This window comes from Corvus cornix, chromosome 14 (assembly GCF_000738735.6).
Source record: "Corvus cornix cornix isolate S_Up_H32 chromosome 14, ASM73873v5, whole genome shotgun sequence".
Classification (NCBI taxonomy): domain Eukaryota; kingdom Metazoa; phylum Chordata; class Aves; order Passeriformes; family Corvidae; genus Corvus; species Corvus cornix.
The window spans coordinates 9920810-9941741 of NC_046344.1; the positions used below are offsets into that span (position 1 = coordinate 9920810).

A 20932-nucleotide genomic window follows, 5' to 3' on the forward strand; every position below is an offset into this window, starting at 1 on the left:
GTTTTGCAGTTTTTGGGATGATAAAGTTAAATACTATTTCCCCAAGTGTACTTGTCGTTATTTTTATTTAGGCTGTTAAGACAGGGAAGAATATTTCCATCCCAAATTAATTGGAGAATAAAGATGACTCACACTAATACCGATAACGCATATTCCCATAATGCCAAACACAGAGCCTGAATTTTATACTCAGAACTACAGTACACACTCTTGTCATTTTGCATATGCTTACATGCCCCAACTGCCCTACTGAATAACAAGACGAAAACAATTTCCAAGGACAGCTTTGGAATCAGCTAAGAAAGATTTTACCAAATCAGGAGAAAGGATGCTTGGTATATAATAGCACTTTCTGGATAAAAGCTGCTAGTGCAGATATTGAAATGAAGCTTTAATTATGAATATTTGAATATACTTCAATGCAGGCAGTGCTCCAGATGACTAATATGGTATCGTCATCTGGACCAAATTAAGATAAGACAATTTTTATTATAGTCCAATTTCTGCAAGAAATTACTAACAAACATTGAAATAGAATCAACAATAAATGGATCAATAAAAATAAAATCTTTTGAAGTGTAAATTCATGTGACCTAAGGTTAGTTATTTCCTGGTTTTTGTACAAGCTAATAACTCACAAAAACATTACAAAAAATTAACAGGTGAAACATCATCATATGATTGTAGCCTGCCTGCATTTAGTCAGACATTCACTTCCAAATATTTTGACTAACAAAATATATAGGTATTAAAATCTGAAAACACCCACCTTCACTTCAACCCTAGGTGAAAAGTCTTCAGCCAAATAAATCACAATAAAGGTTATGGCTACAAACACCACACAGAACATTGCATGTATTAATGCATACATCAAAACAGAGTGCCTTCAATTTTGCTTATGACATGCAAAACACATTGAGTAACTTTAACTACAAAGTCACATTAAAAAATGTTAAGAATAGCTAAAAAAATATTCAAAAAGCTTTCTTTTAAGGAAGAAAGTTAGCAGAAGTAATAAAACAACTACATTCTGATTCCTTTCTTTGGTTGGTGTCAGACTGGGTTTTCATTGGTTTTGAGTTTTTTGGTTTGGAGTGAGTTCTTTGCTTTTTGATGTTGTTTTGGGTTCGTTTGTTGAGTTTTTTCACAATTTTTGTATGATGCCGTCTTCAGTGTCAAGAAGAACTTGGAATGTAAAGAAGTTCGTTACTGCTCGAAGTGAAGACTCTCAAGAAAACATTTTCAGTTCTGTTCAGGCCTAGGACACTTTCAAACAGAAAAGAAAACCATGTGCATGAACATTGCACTTACCTGCTGGAACTTGCTCTGTCTTGATCTTTTTCAACTTTTTGGGTCTCTTCTTACCATCTGGAAGGGACTCTGCACAGGAGTCTGCCTGATCATTTTCTGGACCTTGGCCTTCTCCCTCTTCCATATCATCAGAACCAGTTTCTTCCTCAATAGGACTCATGCTTCTCTTTCCCACTGTACTGGTACCTGTAAAACTGGAACACAGAAGAAAGATGATCATGAAAAGTCAAGAGTAACTATTACATAGGTAGACGTTGTTGTACATCTATTAAATGCTTATGAAGGTAGAAAAATAAACTGTCATAAGTGGTGTACCATGAAATTACATTACCTGGAAGATCTGACTTCCATAAATTTACTATCTAATCCAATCTTATGTAGATCAAGGTATTCATTCTTTGTAGTATCGATATCTCAAATTTAGCTGCTATTCTGATGAGATCACTCATCTGAAATGTAATTAAATCAGTTCTCTATCCCTGCACAGTTTTACATTTTATTCTCATAGTTATGCAAGCTCTTGTAAAGCACTGTCAATAGACACCAAATTACGTACAACTGAAGCCTCAAAAGCACATCTTGATATTGAAGGATTCTACATGCTAACTTCATCCTCTCTCCTGGAACTACAAGTAGTTTTAAAAGCATTTCTATATAAAGGTAGAGAAAACCATCAAGCTCCATATAAAAACTTTAAATCCGGCTTTAAGAGTCCTATTATTCGTGGGGCTGGTAAAATAAAAAGCACAAAAAATTGCACACTCATTTCATTAGCAGCACTTGAATGAAGCCTGACTAACACAGTATAAAGATGAACTTAGAGCTCCACTTCATTCGGCGCACACCGGAATAACCCTGGGTAGGCTTTCGTTCCACTGGAATGCTATTGTTAAACTTCCTTAAAAGACAAATGACAATATTAAAACCAAATTAGCATGAGTATAATAAAGAATGCAGTAGCAAGGGGGCTAATTAAAAAACAGTTCCCATTATGAACCTCTAGATATGTAAACACCAGCTACTTAAATGTCTAATATAACGCTTTTAGAACAACCAATTAAAAAATGTAGTTTTAGACTTATAAACTTCCATTTTTAAATTAGAACTATACAACATGGCTGTATGCATCTAAGCCATGTTCAATCCTGTGAGTTAAATAAATATTAATACTAAGTTATAAAACAAAGCCTTACAAGGTATTTTTTTTCTTTTTAATCAACAGCAGGGAATTATGGTGTTTCAATAAGGTTTCAGCCAAAGGAAGAACTGTTAAATTTTGTAGTATAGTTTTGGCTTTGAAATGGAATTTTTTCAGCTGAACATTTTGCAACTTAAAACAGACTCTGTCTGGGATGTCCAAAGGCAATAAACAAAGATGAAACATATGATTACATCTCATGCTCTTGCTTCCACTTTAGGAGCACAAACACCATTTACTTTGATGAATAGCTGGTCTTTGCTCCAAACATTCACACAGAGAAGGCCTTCTTGCATGATTTCTTACAAATCATCATTGTGACTCATACCACAACTACCACCAATAAAAAGATGGAAGCTAAAAAGCTGGATAGAATTGTTAATCCTATGTACACACTTCAATATTGCAAAACAGGCAAAAACTAGGGACAGAAAGAAAAAAGTCTAGGGAAGAAGGAGTATTTAAGAAATGAAAAACTACTATTTTTAAAAAATATAGTTTAGAAAAGCCTGTAAGAATTCTACTTTGGGGAAAGCCATTCTGAAAAATACATTAGGAAGAAAAAACTCAGGAGCCATAAATTCTGATCCCAGGATTTCTTCAGACGTATGAGGAGCACTTGGCTCTCAGGAGGGAACTTGGACTCACGGTAGGAAGAAGATCCCTTCTTGAACGGTCTCATGGCTGAATTTACCTTTTTCTAACTTATGACTCTCACGAAATTATTGCAAATAAAGAGAAACAAGTTCTTGACCATCACTGCACATTTAGCTGGGTACCAAAGTACAACATAAAAATTAATTTTAGGCCTTATGGTCCTCCTGCAGATATCTTAAGGGGAAAAAAAAACCCACCACCAAAAAGTGGCAGTACAAAATAAACGTATTTTATAATGAAGAACCATTGACTTCTTGCTTTCTCCCAAAATACTAATTTTATTTTATATTCATTTATTGATTGCATGGCTTCTAAAGGTGAAAGGCTTAATTTTTTTACATCTTTTTCTTCTTTAACCTAAAATAAGATTCAAGATTACAGCAACATTGTTTATGCACTTAGTAGTAAATGAGTATGGTTGCATATACGAGTTAGAGCACCACTCAGTTCACTTTTCTAATTGTAACACTTATTTTGGATGCGTCCACATATCTGCCTCAACTTCCTGATTCAGCTGAGAAACAACTGAACAAAGTTAAAGATTTAAACACAATAATAGCCTCAGTCATTGTCCAATGCAGACAGACTTCTTTTATGATCCTCAACTGTCTAGATACCTGAACCATTCAGAGACACAGATTTACACCATCCTCTAACTACGTAACACCTGTACAACAGCTATCCAGGCAACAACTGTATTTATTTTCTAGAGAATCTATTTCAAGAGGTACTAAATAGCAGCAATCCAACTAGTACCACGGTAATTAAATTGAAAGAATCAGCAAGTGGAGGGGGGCAAAAGATAGGAAAACAATTATGATCATGTAGCATTGAACATTTTCTGTTTTGTGAAAGCATATCTGAGTTTTAAAAGAAACACTTCATCACAACAAGGCATTTGAAACTGGCCTGGATATATGTGGAACTACAAATAAATTTCACTTACACAGAAACCTAAGTTCTCTTGACACTCAAAACAACATTGAGGGGTGTAGGGAGTAGATACTGATCCATCATAAAAATCAGTCATTTCAGCTTAAGAGCAGGTGAAATCACCTGAAATAACACTACAACACAGGAATACTACAATAATTTGCTTGCAATATTTGTTATCTATACCCTTAATACCTCAGCTTCTGCCAATTATTATTCTTCAGTGGGTAATAAACCACTATAAACAAACATTTCTGTAAAAAAACAAAAGAATCATCGGTAGAAACACTTGAACATTCCAAAAATTAGATAATCTTTGGCAAAATGAAGACATTCAAGGAAGTGGTGCTACAAACAGCACCCTGACTTGACAGAAGATGCAGCATTCATAGTTTTAGATAGAATATTTGTAAGGCAAAGTGATGTATCCCTTTCCTGTACTTCATACGAGTCTTTTGCCATTGGCCTTATCCTATTTTACTACTCCTAGATGATGATTAGGAGAATAAATAAGTACAAATAGAGCAGGACACCTAGTTTTCCATAGAGCATACCCTATTTGACTTTTCCTGCTATGGTTTAACACTATTTTGCTAAGGAAAAACTCTTAAAGCCATGCATTTAACAGTCATGGCAGAGCTGGCAGGCAGACATTTGCTAAGCACAACATAGCCAGTTCCATCTGTTTCCTAAGTGTGTTCTGAATAGCAACAGCTTTAGACAAGGGGATCTTATTTACTATTTGAAGTTTTGTCAAATGAAGCAGTTTTTCCTCTACTTCTCCATCGTATATCAATAATTAGGCATATTTCCATTGAAATAAATTTTTCTATTTAGCAGTAGTATTAAGTTACATGCAAGGAATATATATTAATTATAAATAATTTTACCTTGTGACTGCTACTAATAAACTTTATTTTCTGAAGAGAAGGTCCTCTACAATATAGGACTACAGTTTTATCAATAAGACAAGAATTAAAGAACCTTTGTTACATATTTATCAATCTATCTGTCAATTTAAGACAAAAGTTTCTCACAAGAAATACCCAACAACTTCCTCACTCTATGAAAAAGTAGCCAGGACATATTGTCATCATGGAGACAAGCAGCTATTCTGCAGCTGTGCTCCTTGGCAGAAGCTGATGCAGCAAGCTTATTAAATAATAAATAAATAAAGGATGCAGTAACATGAAGCTATTATAAGGGATCAGCTGCTAGATACATCACAGTACTGAGTGCTCAACTAGATATGACTTCAACTAATCTGGACAAACATACACATTTATACATGCATACACATATAAATCTGTCCTAATTGTTTATATAAATATTGATATTATATTTTACATAAAATTATTATGGAATATATAAAATATAAATATTTTATATACCTTTATATATAAGTATTTTTACATACCTTTGTCTGGAAAAATAAAGTGTTCATCTTGAGTGACATGAAATACCATGGTTTGCAGTTCCACATTCTATCTAATCAGATTACACTTCAGAGGAAGCATTTACAAAATATAAATTGACAAAAGAATAAAATATAACTAGTAGCAAATAAAAATAAATTAAGAAAAACATGTCAAAAGACCTGCATGAGAAGGAATTTGGGACAGAACCAAATCACTTTATTAATGGAATAATAAAAGAACAAAAATTTATGTAACATCAATTACAGAAGAAGATCTCTCAACAAAATAAAGGCTGCTATCCAAGGATATCAAAATGTTGATCATGTAAAACCAAAAAGCTACTTGTAGAATTTTTTAACACTAGATGAAAAAATATATTAAAAATTTTCAAGGAGAGTAGGAGGATTGCTTAGACAAACAACCCTTTGGGGTATGTCAAACTTTTAAGGAAAGAATTTACTGAAAATTTTGTTCAGCAATTTTCCAAATTACACATTTGTGTGGACCTTAAACTTCTTTGCAAGACAACAGCAAATCAGCTTTCTGTATTTCCTGTTCTCCATAAGCTGCCACCGTTACCATCTGACTGGAACCTGTGAGGTACCCAAAACCCAACGCTCATTGAGAGGAGACACTTCCTCTGGCAGAAACAAAACTAGGACTTAGTATTTCTTTGCAGCAAACTCAAGGAGCAGTAAGTGTTTCCAAACTGTTTAATAGTTTACTGCCTTAGTTACAGCCCTAAGCCTTAGCCACGTGCAGGCTAGTGCCAGGACAATCCTTAAAGCTCCTCAGCTCCTCACAGCATGTACTCTCCACGCTTCCTAAGTACAACAGTTCAATTAAACTAACTTTATTTCATACGGACTTTATCATCAGCTTCCTCCATATGTTTTTTGGAATCAAACATGTCTATAGCACATTTAGAATTCCCACCATGACAAAAGCCATGAACATCTGACAGCTGGCCAAAATACACACCTGCAAAATCATAAGGTCATGAGAAGAACAGAAAAAGTTCAGCAAATTTGTTACACAACAGATTAACATTTACAGGAAGATATAATGAGAACTAGAACTTAATGTAACATTTCCAAGAAAGATAAAGCAGAAATACCTCAGCACCGGTTTTATGACCACCATATTTGGTTTGTCTAACTATGGAGCAGGGAAGAAAAGGAGAAACAAACCCCCCCCAAACGAAACCAAAACATAAGCTTAGAGAAATGTAACTTATACACTCTACTTAAACTAATTCTCATATAGAATTGATGGAACTGGGGGGACAGTGCAGGAGAAGGGAGGGGGGAAGAATGGCAATAACTTGATGGGTTATTTATACAATCATATTAACACTGAAAAACTCTTCACATGCTCAGCTACACAGATGACTGAGAAAAAAGCTACCTGTTACCATCATATCCAAAACCTGTCATTAATATCAGAAAGTAAAAATGGAACAAGAAATACACACAGCAACACAGGAAACATACTGTACCAGAACCAAAAGTGACATGTCCTGACTTAATTTTGCCCCTAAATAATGAACTAAAACCTTTTTCAAGTTTTATACTAGAAGTTTAACACCATGCAAGTATCATCATTTGCTATCCTGTTTCTGAAGCATATGGACAACTTCATCAGGACTGCTCTAGAAGGGAATTTATACCCTTCTTTGTGGCACTATTATCACCACAGAAAGTCCAAAACCAACATGGTCTTTACAAGGATATATGATGACAGCTAAGTATCCACATGACACAAGCCATCTACAAGTGCCATATGAATAAAGAAAATAATTTTTTTATTTTGGTTATACGAAATGGTGCTGCTACATCAAGCTCAGAAGCTGTGATGCAACCTGCCCTCAAGATACCAGAATTTAGAAATCTGTTTAACCACATTTGTGATGAAATTCCCTCTGTTCCTTTACCTATAATCTTGTGATAGCTGATACACCACTACTGATTTATATGCAAAGAAATACATACAGAAAAGTGTCCTGCGTTAGTTAAGAACTACCTGAAAATTGTTAGATTTTGAATAGAAGTGCAGTAAGAACATGAGCTGGCAGCACAGACATCTCACCTGTTAACACAGTAGTATCGACTCGGGGAAACGTAAGGTGTGCACTGGGTTTTTAACCTCTTCCTCTCCATCTCCTTCCAACTATCTTCTGTACATTTTCTCTTGGCCTGTTTTTCTTCATGTTTTTTCTCCACATATTCTGCATATGTCTGGATCCTATAACTTTCAGCATACCGGCTGGTGTTTACAGCTATGGAGAAGAAGGATGATGTTATATACAAAACACTTAAATGACAGCATGCCCTCTCCTGAAATAACTTGTTTTGAAAAGCAGAAGGCTGCAAGCTATTTGTTCTGTTCATAAAACACTTTTTAGTTCCATTGTTAGCAATTAAAAAACAAACCAAAACAAACCCAAAATGCCATGCTCTCCAAAAGTCACTCTCTCTGAATTAGATGCTCAAAGCTCTTCTCAAAGTCAGACTTTGTGCAAAAAGAGTTAAATCTGCTTAAGACGTTTCTTTTAAATTAGAAACTATCAATTCTTCAGTCGTAACCCTCTTCCAGATTGCTTGTTGGCAAGAAAAGATTTCCAGGATTTTTTCCCTTTTAGTCTCATTACTTAACCCAGCAGGTTTATTTTGCAAGTCTGCCAGGAAAAGACGACATTTGCAAAGCCTTTGCCAAAACTCTGTTTGATTGCTGTGAAACATAAGCTTATTTGAGCTGCATTTTTGGTTGCACAAGATATCCATGGAAGAAGCACTTAACTAATAGCCAGCTGTTCCATCCTTGTATCTTTCTGATGTCTGATCTCCCTTCAACTAAAAAAGACTGCAAGTTCAAGGTAGAAAGATTTCTGTCAATGCAAAATTAGAAGCACTTCAAAACTAAAGACAAAAACTTTCACTGCCTCCACTCAGTAACAATTTAACAACATTCCTTCAAGTCCCAGCATCTTCACAGCTCTCAGCCTTTAGTCTGTGAGCCAAGCTCTGGCCTGATGCCATCCCTGTAACAGATGAATCAGCAAATTAAACTGACAGTCAACTGGTGTCTTCTGCTGCTTTCAGCCTAGCTCTCTGAAAGAAAGTATTGTAAACCAACCAGTAAACCAGTTTAAATGTAAAACAAAACAAACCACCCCAAACCTCAGATTGTTTTTTTGCACATTTTAAAATACTGCAATTGTAGTGGAGACAAAATCCTGATATTATTATGCACTTTCAATTTTTTTTGAGCAATTTCAGATGCATATCCAACTTTTGGATTCTAGCTGAGCTGTTTGAAATACAGGTATTCTGTGCTACGTCTGGTGCAAATGAAATGGCAAGCTCCAACATCAAATTTCAGAAAAAGTGAGGAGGATGGAAGTACGTGCTTTTTTCTCCTCTTTCAGGATGGATCATCTATTCTGTATATTTGCTGTGTTACAGTGAAATGAGTTATGGTATATAGATGCTGCTGTTCAGTGTCTGTAATGCACATAAAACCAGGCAAGAGTGTTGTCTATTTACTTTTAATTCCAAGTACAGGTATCAGTAGTTATGATTAACAGTCCCATGAGATTGTTGCACTAACCAACAAGTGTCAGACATACCTCCTCTCACCCCCCTTCTATTTGTTTTGAACTGTGAAGTTACAGGATCTGTAAGAATTAGGACAGTATTTATTGCCCATGAAGTTATGCTGCAGGCATCATGAATGAATTAATAAGGCTCACTGGAGTTTACTCCATGCCAGCTGACATTCCTCAGGGTAAAATTTGTTTAGTTAAACTCAAGCATGTTTTTACTTGCTAAAATCAAGCACAAAGTTACCATGGATCATCTGATACATACTCATTTGTTAAAACACAATAACATTATTTGTTTTGCTACAAGCTATGAACCAAAGTTATGGGTCTGCCATTTAATTTCCCAACAAACTCAGCCCTTTTTTAGGAAAAAAACCAAACCAAATCATTTGAGGCCTAAAGGTAATTCTAAAATAAATCTGTGCAAGAGTCAGTATTTTTCAACAAAGACAACCCTGCTTTCTTGAAATATGGCATGTATTTTGCAGCAATCCATTCTTATGGCACATACACACACAAATATATGTATATACATATATAACATATATATTCGATATAAAAAGTTATGTGCTGAATAAATTGTTTCATCATTGAACAACTGAAATGAAGGCATATGGAGAAGTCTAAGGAGCCACACAAATAAATAAATCTCTCATGGTCTTGAATTAAAGAGCAGCTCCCTGTATGAGTTTAATACATTTGCTGATACTTTTTTGATAAATGCTGTCCATATTGCCTAACAAAGCAAATACAGTTACGTCGTTCTGCACTCCCAGCAGAAGAAATGCATTGCTAGAATGCTCTGTGAGTTCTAAAAAGCTGAAGAGAACTCAGGGGGGCTATTTACTTATTTCCTTAAATTGTAAGAGATGAGAAAAATCTTTCTGTGAGAAACCTGACCTAGTTACCAACACCACATGGCTGCCATTTCACATTACTTGCAGCCCTAAAGTTTGTGTCTCATAGCAGAATAACAGTAATTGCAAATTATTTTAGGAAAAGCATTTCTAGAGGATGGCACCTTCCCTTGTTACTAGGGAAGACATTGAACAGGCTGACCGTCATTGAGTGGTCCAAAAGGAATGTGTACAAAGATACCCTTTTGCCAAGTCCTTGCTTTTATGCAGAGCAACATCCTGACAGATGGACACTGACAATATTAAGCCTCTTAATAAATAGACAAATATGTTGGTGAACTGTGTAGGTAAAAGAAAAAGCCACAATATACAAATACAATAAACACACAGAGCTATACAGATTAAGGCTGCAATACTAAACACTTAAGCTTATGAAATACTGAAGTAAAATTTCACCTGTGAAGCCTTTAAGTGACCTCTGTATCGATGCTGCATTAATCTTATCTGATCATGTTCTACTTAAAACATGGGACCATTGCCGCAGCCAGAGCAACAGTGTGAAATTAGTGAGTAGCTAAGTTAGTGTTTTGTTTTACTCTCAATACTCACTGTATGGTTCCACAGCCTTATTTATTGACTACTAGGGCTATTCATGCCATGTAACAATCATGATGCTTGCCATGATGACAAAAGTGCACATGTATAGTCCACTATTTCAAAGTAAAACTCAGGAGTGGAAGCAGCAGTGCTGTGTGCCTATTTTATACACAGAAAGCAGAAGACTCAAGATCCCAAATTAGAAGGCATCTTTTTAATTAACCTAAATGGAATTAAAGTGTCCCCTATAGAACATTCAGGGCTGAGCTCCTCCACAGCAAATGTACAAACATATTCCCAGAGAAGCCATAAATCCTAAAGAAACAGTACATGATCACATAACCGTGGACATTATCAAGGCATAAGCAGAATTCAACTACATTATGTTAAATATTAGTGAAATTGTCATTGTAATATTAATGGCCCTTTTTGTTAGCCTATATACAGTTTTCAGTCTTTCAAGCATACCTGGACAATTTCTGCTGCAAGGCATCAAAATGTCAACACACATGACTAATTAGTTAGACCAGAGTCTCTTAAGTATACTTGATAATAGGAACTATCTGCAGGCTGTACCCAAACTGGTAACACCAATTTGTACATGGTGCTGCTTATCCCTTTGTTTTCCTCTCCTGTATCAGTTTAAGATTGAAGGTGCCTAAAAAATAGTGTTGTACAAAGGTGGTCATCTCTCTTGGTATCTGAATGCAGAGCAAGGAGCAGTATTAATGCAGTGACAAAGCAGCTCTTCACCTTGCAAAGGAGGATGGCAAGCTAGACAGCAAACCAAAATGAGGCTTTAAACCTCCATGCTGGATAACAGGGGAAAATGGACAGGTAGTCTGAAAGAAAATGGTTTTACAGAAGAAAGATAAAGTACTAAGTACAAAGCATGCCAAAGAAAGAGGAAGGATCCTTATGCAATGCTTAAACTTAAAATATTTCCCTCAACAAAGAAGAGAGATGATAGTGTAAGTCCACTGAGACATTTCATGCTATGCACATGTATGTAGATTGTTCTAAAGGACTTTAACTCCCTTACAGATGAAGTTATTTAATTACCGAAAGAATTCAAGCTACTTAACCTTTGCACCCTGCTAATTACCTCAGTAATTAATACATTTCACAGCTTTTGTTTCAACTCATTTCAAAAAATCCAAATCAAACGAAAAGGCAGTCACAAGACTTCCAATGTTAAGAAAAAGCCCTGTTCGAACTTACGGAGGACAAAGGGCATTTGGGGTTTGGGGTGGTTTTTTGTTTGTTTTGTTTATTTATTAGCTGATGAGAAAAAAATACGGCTGCAGGTGCCTTAAAGGCAAGTCTATAATCTGTCCTCTTAATATCACATCAGTAGTGCTGGATGTTGTAAAATAGCTATCTCTAATATGATTTATACCACAGGTTCCACTGTAATTCAGTAATTCATTTTCCTGCTGCAGTTGAGATTCCTGAACACCACAAGCTGAAATTCACCACATCTCAATCCCTGCATCCACTACAGAAATGATTTTAAATAAACACTAGAAAATTTTTACTCCCAGGATTGCTAGTGAAGTGTTCATATCTGTGAACCTACAAATTAAAAGCGTAATGTGTTTAGAACATTTCCATTCTAGTCAGAAATTCTCCATGTCTATTATTACTCAAAGCTCAGAGAGCTCAGACCTGCAGGACTTTCACACAGAAATGGGCACAGTCTGGCCCCACAGCTGATTTCACCTTGGTACCAAATGGGAGTACCCTGTGCTTTGCTCCCTAGCCACTGCTCCAAACCACCTGGTCCCACTCTTTTAAATACCTCCAGGGATGGTGACTCCACTGCTTCCCTGGGCAGCCTGTTCCAATGCTTGACAACACTTTCAGTTAAGAAATTTCCCCTAATATCCAACCTAAACCTCTCCTGGTGCATCTGGAGGCCATTTCCCCTTGTTCTATCGCTTGTTACCTGGGAGAAGAGACCAACCCTCACCTGGCTATAACCTCCCCTCAGAATGTATCTGGCATGAATTTCACATTAACTTATTGCTGAGTACACAGTCATATGAAATGTAATTTTTCAGACTTTGGGTAATACAGAATCTACTATGTGCACTTTCCCCAAATTCAGTGAGGAGGGACTGATACACACACAATCTCAAAATACTTTTTAGATATTTAAACTGTGGTGGTAAGCACTCATGCTAAATAAAAGGCTCTATAGTAAACCTCAGAGAACACTAATAAACCATAAAGTCCAGCCCTGTCTGAGAAACTCAGAAGTTCAGAAAGATTAACGATTTAAACACAAATCACTGAAAGGCAGTCACAATTCCAGCTGCTGCACCTGCTTTAGTCCATTGCTCCCCTGCTGTCTGAATGCACTGGGCTTCTCAATGCCGAGAGGAAGAAGATATCCTGCACACACTAAATTCTATATGAGCTCATGTATCAGGGCACCAACACATGGAATAACTTAACATTACTTCAATGCTTGCCATTTATGACAAGCAGTTGCTTTCCATATGTATTTAAAATTTCAGGTTAAGTATATTTACTGCATTTTAAAACAGCAAGAAACACATTCTCAGGAAGATTCTCAGGTTAAAATTACTTCAAAGTTGAACCAGTGGTCTTAAAATACTGCAGAAGTTATTCATAATGAAAATAGAGATATTATTAAACTGCACCTAAGCCTTAGGTAAAGGGAATTAAGTGCAAGTGTTGGCTGCTAACAGAAAATAATTGAGGTGTATTTTTGAGGTACCATTGATAAATTTGTCCATTATTTTCATTAACATATAATCATGTAAAATGTCTCAGAAGCCCAATTTTATTTTCAAGCACTTTAAAACTTTAAACATATTTATAAGACTTGCCCATGTTTTAAAAATTAACCCATTCCAAGTACCAGTGGTTTTTAAGAGTACATTTTAGATGGCCTATAAAGACTCCACAAGCGCAAAGACATCTACAGGAACCTCCCTTTAAGAGTCTATCAAGGTTCTTTTTAGACCAGCAACCTGAACAGTCGAAGTTGGATGACAACAAAATTCAAGGAAACCATGAAAAACAAGAGCTTAACATCGATTCAAAGCATTCACTAAGGACTCTCAAAGTTAACTGCACAGAACAGTTGAGGGGCTGAAGTGGTTGAAACACAAATACTTCAGGTTATACCAACTTATTCATTAAGATAAAATACTGGGCTTACTTGACAGTTAAGACAAGCTGAAGTCTCTCCCATTTTTCCCACCATTTCCAGACTATTTGGATGAAGTCTAGACCCTTGTAAGTCACAGGATCATTGAAACAGCACTTACTCCATATAAACCTCTCCAAATGAAAGGCCAACTTTATAAACACACAAAGCTGAACAGAATCCAAAGGCAAACTTATCTAGCAAGACAGGAATCTTAAGAGCCAGAAGTTGTAAGCCAAAAGTTAGTTCTGAAGTTTCTTGTGTTCATCAGCTCTAAGAGTGCACAGTGTTTATCTTTTACCACACACTTCACAAGTATGTGCTTCACATTTGACAGAAATGCTGAGACCACTTGCAGTGCAACTTGGCAACAGAAAGTTTTGTCTCCCAGATGTCCAACTAAAGGACTATCAACCATTTAATCAATTCCTTTTAACTACCTACTTTGAACAGCAAATCCCAACAGAACATAGATTGTGTTTACTGCCCATTATAGTTTTCAGGTGCTTGTAGCCTGGAAATCAGTTTACAGCACAGCATATTGCAAAAAGCTAGACAAATTAGAGCCATTTAAACCGCCACTGTCATTAACCTGTTACTGGCTTTAAGATGACATTGTGGCAGTCCAACAGTAAGAGTGACACAGAGCCCACTGGAAGCCAAGAACCTTCCCCTGGCAAGGATCAGGTCCAGCTGGCACAGACAGGCACAGCAGGGTGACTGTGCAACTGTTCCCTTGCATTTGTCAGGCTGCAGCTTCCACTTCAAGCTATAGAGAGCAATATGATTTTATACAAGGACAAACCTTTTCTATGCATAATAAATCGGAGAGACTGCCAATGTGTGAGTGCATGAATAACCAAATAAAGTGAAGATTCTTGGACATTACTATAAGCAGCAAAATGAGAAGTTTAAGGCATTTGACTCTTGTTTCCCAAGGCTTCTGGTTTGTGCGTTTTAAGCATGCCATATTCAGTTGGAAAGTTAGAAGCAGCTCCAAAATTGCCCATAAAAATACTGCCCTTTTCCCTACTTAGTTTTTCAGAGGAAAATAAGTGGAAGAGGAAACAAGTCTTTCTATATTATGAAAGATTCATAGGTCCTTCAGGGTAACACTTTAACAATTAAAAAATTGGAATGCATATTCTCCCTGGCCACATAAACACTACTGATTACCACATGAAATTTGAGGAGCTGCTTATTAGCTGAATTCAGCTAATCAAATGTATATTTCATAAATAGAAAATCTAATGGACCAATGTTATATCAATCAGTTTTGGACTAGGTTTTAATGGTTACCATCCATGATATTACCTAACTCAGGAACATTGTTTTAAAGAGCACTGGGGGATGAAGAGATACATTTTATTCCCTACACACTCAAACCGGATTTTTGAATCTGTGAGAAATCCAATACATTCCCAGGGTACTGATGAAGAAGTTTTTAGCCCATTTAAAATACTGAAGCCAGGGGAGTTAGAAGCAACAGCAACAGCATAGCATAGCAGAAACAGCTTATGCAAAGTGCCACATTTTGAGAGGTCTGCTAAAGGTTAAGCATGATAATTAATTATTTGAAATATGAAAGACAACTATCACAATTTCAATACTACCCTTAGATACAGTTACACAAAACTAGTAGTAGAGACAAATCATATTTCAAGTTGTCTTGTAACATCTATGAAGCTGAATAAAATTAAAAGGCATTGGAGATAAATTGTTAAGAAACCAGGTAGATTCACTAACTGGTTATCTTGAGCATGCACATCAAGGGAGGACAGCAGATCAGTCTTTAAACGAGCTGCTGTTCAAGTCTCTAACTTTATGTTAGTTCAGACAAATATCCAGTATTTGATCACTGCTGCAACAGAGAAGTAAAGACACCTCCCAGGTATGAACTGGGTTTCAGAATCTGATAGACCCAGAATCACTTAACGCTCCATGCAGATAATTACAAAACCAGTCCCATTTTCGTTGCTTTTTCACACACCAGTTCCTTATTATAAAGATGCAAAGTAAGTCTGGATGTTTTTACAGTGCTTAAGACTCATCTATTATGGAAATCTGAACACTTTAGGGGAAACTTCCATACACTCTTCATGTCCTTGATCCATTTATGTCCCACAGATGTTTTTGTTGCACTCATGTTTTCTTAACTATATGTATTAATACCAGCTCAAAGTCAGAAACCTCTCTAAGAGGTAAGCATAGAAGCACACCTGTAGCAACATCTTGCCTTGTATTCATATTGTTTCACAGGCCCCCAAGGCTTTTTATAAAGTCCAGAAGATGCAGACATTTATATAAACAGGTTAATAAACTGGCCACATTATTAGTTTTTCCTAGGTTCTTCACTTAAGCACATCTCGCTAAATCACAAATACAAACAGTGACTTTTATTACCTAAACAATTCATTAAAGAATTTAAGATCAGGAAATGGAATAACAAAATTGATTTTATGATGTATTTATTACAGAAAAAAAACCCCAAGCCAACAAAATACCAAGAATTTTAAGCAATTTTACAGTAAAAATCACACAATTTTTGGTAATTGAGGTTGCTATAGTTTATCAGCTTGGTTGGCTCACTGCTTTCAGTATATGAGCTTCCACTAACCCAATTTCATAAAAACCTATGAAAGACTATAATCACTTGAGCTTTCAAACAAATAACGTTTCCCAGCACACAGGCCACAGAAGAAGCCTCCCTGTTTGTCAAAACAGAAAAAAAGACACAGAACAGTGCCAGAAAGATTCAGTTTCAGTATTTTGTAGACATTCAGTTTTTTCCAAAATATGTAGCTGCTATAATGAAAACAAGAAAAAAAACAAAACCAAGCCAAACAACAGAAAAATAACAACAAAAAAAGTAGTGGTGATAATGTATATGCCAAGCATTTACACAATGGCTAAGTAACTGAGGTGACAGCAATGGCAAATTTACTGTAGCACCATCTAGGAAGGCTTTATTTGACATAATTCTTTATCTGGAACTTCTCATTGGAAGTTATAACATTCTTACATCTATATGTAGATGAAGAAACGATGACTCTTGCTGCTATGGAGCAACTGCTGTAAGGAGGCTGCTGGTGAGCTCTCAAAATCCTCTGCAGAGCTAGGAATGTATTAGGAAGTACGATAAACACTCCCAGGATGTTAATAAGGAATTAGAGAGATGCACTGATTGTGCATCCAGACCCTGAAAGCTTCTCTATTTGAGCTTAGTAAGAATAGATGATGGTCAACTCAGTGGGGTTTTCTAATCTGTTTTATTCCTTTTTAGAACTTAATCATGGGAATTCTTTCTGTATAGCTCTTAAGTGCAACAAGACTTCAGCCAGTTAATCAGAAGTGCTACATATATTGCTGTTCTCACTGGCTCCACAGCATTGGGTGCAAGTGTTTCAGCAAGTGGGGATAACATCACCAGAACATATCCCACATGGATCATCTGTAATGGCCTACTTCCAGCCAGTGCTCCCTGAAATAAGCGTATGGGTCAGTACTCAAATATATACCCAAAAGAACTACAAAAAACTACAGAAACTACAGAGCTTGTGGATTCAACTACAGTCAATCAAATATCTTTAAAGAACCCCATCCCGAAACACAAATAAACCACCCCCAAAACAACATAAAAGCCCCAAACCACAAATAAACCCAACCTAAAACCCACACACACCAAAAAGACTGTCCTCCCACATAACTAATAGTAATATTTTCAAATGTTTAAATAAAAATTTAAAAACTTAGGTCTGGAGAGATTGCACATTGTTCATACACAGACTGTAAGCACATTAGCAGTCCATGCTCTTCGGACACTATTATTTTGCATGTGTTCTACAATGCATCAAAAGGCTTCTCACTGCTTTTGTTCTTTGCAAATATAAACCAAACTAAATGTCCATCAGTCCAAAGGGTATTTGGAGCCATAGACCACAAAAGACTTTGATAGTTCTACTCTGTGCAAAGTAACAGTAAAAAACCTCAATAAATACTGCACCAAATGAAGAAACCAGGACTACTCTACCTACAGGTTCAGGTACTTGGAGGATCATGGAATGAAACACAAAAATCTCATCCAAGTCCAGTCTGGGCTTGTCTTTGCTGCCACACATGTGCTACTGCTATGGAAGTCCAGTTCCTCCAAGCAAGTCAGTGGTTTTGCCATCAGAGTCACAGACCCTGCTGGCTCAGAGCATTCTGCAGGAGCCAGCTAAAGTCTTAATGCTAAAGTAAATTCAGTAACACTTACCTATTTGTACTTGCTCTGGCTGGCTCAATGAAACAAATGCTGATGTATCATCAATCCATGAAACCTGAATGTTACCTAGAAAAAGCAGAAGAAATTATTATGACCATTTTTATTTTAGACTCAGTCACAGATTTTTATCTGATGTGCCATGACATAAAAGAGCCAACTAAGAGTAACTTGCACCTCAGGCTTTTGTCCATAGGTGTGTAGTTCACACCCAGTTGCACAAGGGCCTGGAACTGTTCAGAAAATTAGGGCTGCACGTGCATCCTGTACACCCTCAGACCCTCCCATCCTCCCTTCATGGCTTCTATATAATTCTACTAAATAAATTGAAGACATTTTCTGGGAATTTCAGCCCTTTACTCAAATAAATAACAGCTCTTTGAGTGATGATAAATTCCAGTCAAGCAGCTGGTAGTAGGTAGAAGACTGATCACATCAACAGAGAACTCCAGTATTGGGACACTAAATCTTCAAACACTGGTTTGTTTGAATTCCACTATACATCATTTCCTGGATGTGAAATAAAAACTTAATTTGAGTCAATATGAGGACAAATGCACAAAATCATGGACCTCATTTGGAAGCTGTTACAATGGAACAGTGACTGGAAATAAGTTCCTCTATTCATCAAGCGTTAGTGCCTTTTCTATGTGAATGGCACTAGCACTAAAAGAGCTCATAATCAAACAAAAGCAGAGGAAAGGATTCCCATTCCAGACACAAGGTCTGAAATCCATTTACATCTCCTGTCCTTATCTAAGTGCTTTACTGTTAGTACAAGTCACATATTGAAAATTGGTGCCTTTTTTTCATGTAGACTAGAAAAATCAAGTTATATATAATGTTACACCACCATTTAACCTTCAGACATTACAAGGTTAAGAACAATGATGCAAAAGGGCTTAAAATACATTTATTCTCAGTTGTTTAATCTATTGAAATCTAATTTAGTCTACAGGTTACAAGGTTATAGAAGTCTCTTCTGAAATCCAGCCAGATTATAAACAGATTTTCTAATTATAAGAAAATAAAAGCCTAGATAGATTTCGTTCACATGCTATACATTTGAGTAGCCAGCTATTTAGGAGTTTAAGTTATAATCATTTTGATCATTGCCAAAACCATAATTAATTCAGTATGGTTTCTGACATCTCCCTGTACTGAAGGGCTAAGGGTGATATCAAGATGAGCCTACACCATGAAGTTAGAATTTCTTTAAACATTTTTTAGGGTACATAAATTCAATTTCTAATAGTTCTGTCTTTGAAGAACATAGAACTTTGCTGCCTATGGGTAAGGGTCTTTACTGTAGGGAGAACATCCTTTTGGCAGGACACTAACTTTCACAATACAAGGAAAGCCTGATCTGACTCAGGACTGCAGCTCAAAACTGTAGTGCATTTGGCAGGACCCTGACACTGAGCTTCCCTTACAGGACAGAAATTACTGTACAAATTCATATTGCTCCACATGCATTGACAAGTCATTGCTCCAAAATTCTTCATGTATCAAGTTCTCCATTTCTGTATTACTAATTATAAAATTTTCTAAACAATTATTTGAGACATCTGAGACCATATTCTGTTATAACTCTGGAACACAGAAGTGCTGTTCAGATTGTGTCCCTTTCCTATATATACAGTTAATTAATTTCAATCTACCTGAGCGGACTGAAAAAGATCAGAAAGAAAAACTCTCCTGAATATCTTGCAATTGTGCCCTCAGTGAAAAATAAGAAAGAACATCAGTGACAGACGAAAAAAAAAACCTCCTAAAGGAATTCAGCTACTATTCAATTGGACTTTAGCATCCATATTTTCACTAAGTACCAAATAAAAATAAATTAATAAAAATCCAACCTATTGGTGGCACATCATTTCAGTATCAGATCCTTATTCATTGTCGCAGAAAGGCTGCTACTCTCTATATGACCCCTGACTTTGTATTTTTGGCTAATAGAGGGTTTCAATGCCTGCCAACATATGGTGCCTTTGTACTCATATTTATACATTTTAAATACAGAATTTAAAGAAAGTCAAACATTAAATAGCAGACACTGAGTTACAATCTGAAGTGAACCACAACAAATGCTCTTATGCAACTCTCCATGCTTAAGAGATGCTCTCTTCAGACTATGCCATGATTCATCATTATTAAGAAGTAAGAATTTAGGAGAGATAAAATTAGTAAATTAAATCATTCGGCAATGCTGCTAAGCACTCAGTAAATATTGTGCATTTCAAAAGTATGGTGAAATGCAAATAAAGACCTGGAAAGCAAATGCATCTGTACCTGCAGTACAATATTTAGCAATCACTAGAGCCCCGTGCCAGCTCACTGCAAGGCCAGTCCAGTTAAGCCATGGACAGCAATGTAATGGAATACCAGCTCTAGAGAAATAAACCAAGAAACTTCTCTCTCTGCACTTCTAGAATACATCAAGAGTCTTCAATACTTTGCAGAATGCCACTGGCAGACTACGACATGAAGGTGCAAGTAACATATATTTCTTCTATAAATAAATATGAAAATTCTCTATATATCAACTCAAACATGCAAACAAGATTAAATCCACAGAATAAAATTATACTGATGGATTACATCACTGAAGCATTTTCCTTTTTATATTCAGTTCTAATACATTTCCTACATGGCTTTTACTGGTAATTAAGCAGTAGCTTTTATAATACTTTGATAATATGAGTTTCAATTAAAAGCCCAAAGACATTCATTTAAGTAGAAGTGAAGGCTATACATTAAAGCTGTATTCTAGCAAATCATATTTTAATTACTTCATATTTCACATCAGCATGACCAAATAAACAACACCAATTTAAGATTCTAAAGTGTTCTAAGAGACTGCATAGTGCTGCAAGTACTTGTACAGTGAAACTACATTCACCCCTGAGACTATA

At 36.1% G+C, this 20932-nt stretch overlaps 1 protein-coding gene across 2 annotated transcripts in view; it reads right to left on the reverse strand.

The window, feature by feature from the left end:
• PARN (poly(A)-specific ribonuclease) overlaps positions 1-20932 on the reverse strand; it is a 48727-nt gene that overhangs the window by 1189 nt on the left and 26606 nt on the right. For both annotated transcript variants that reach the window (XM_039560389.1, XM_039560390.1), the window contains exons 21-23: positions 18012-18086; positions 7606-7795; positions 1312-1505 (exon numbers count right to left, since the gene is read on the reverse strand). In XM_039560389.1, coding sequence (XP_039416323.1) covers positions 1312-1505; positions 7606-7795; positions 18012-18086 — 459 coding nt within the window. The remainder of the gene's footprint in view (positions 1-1311; positions 1506-7605; positions 7796-18011; positions 18087-20932) is intronic.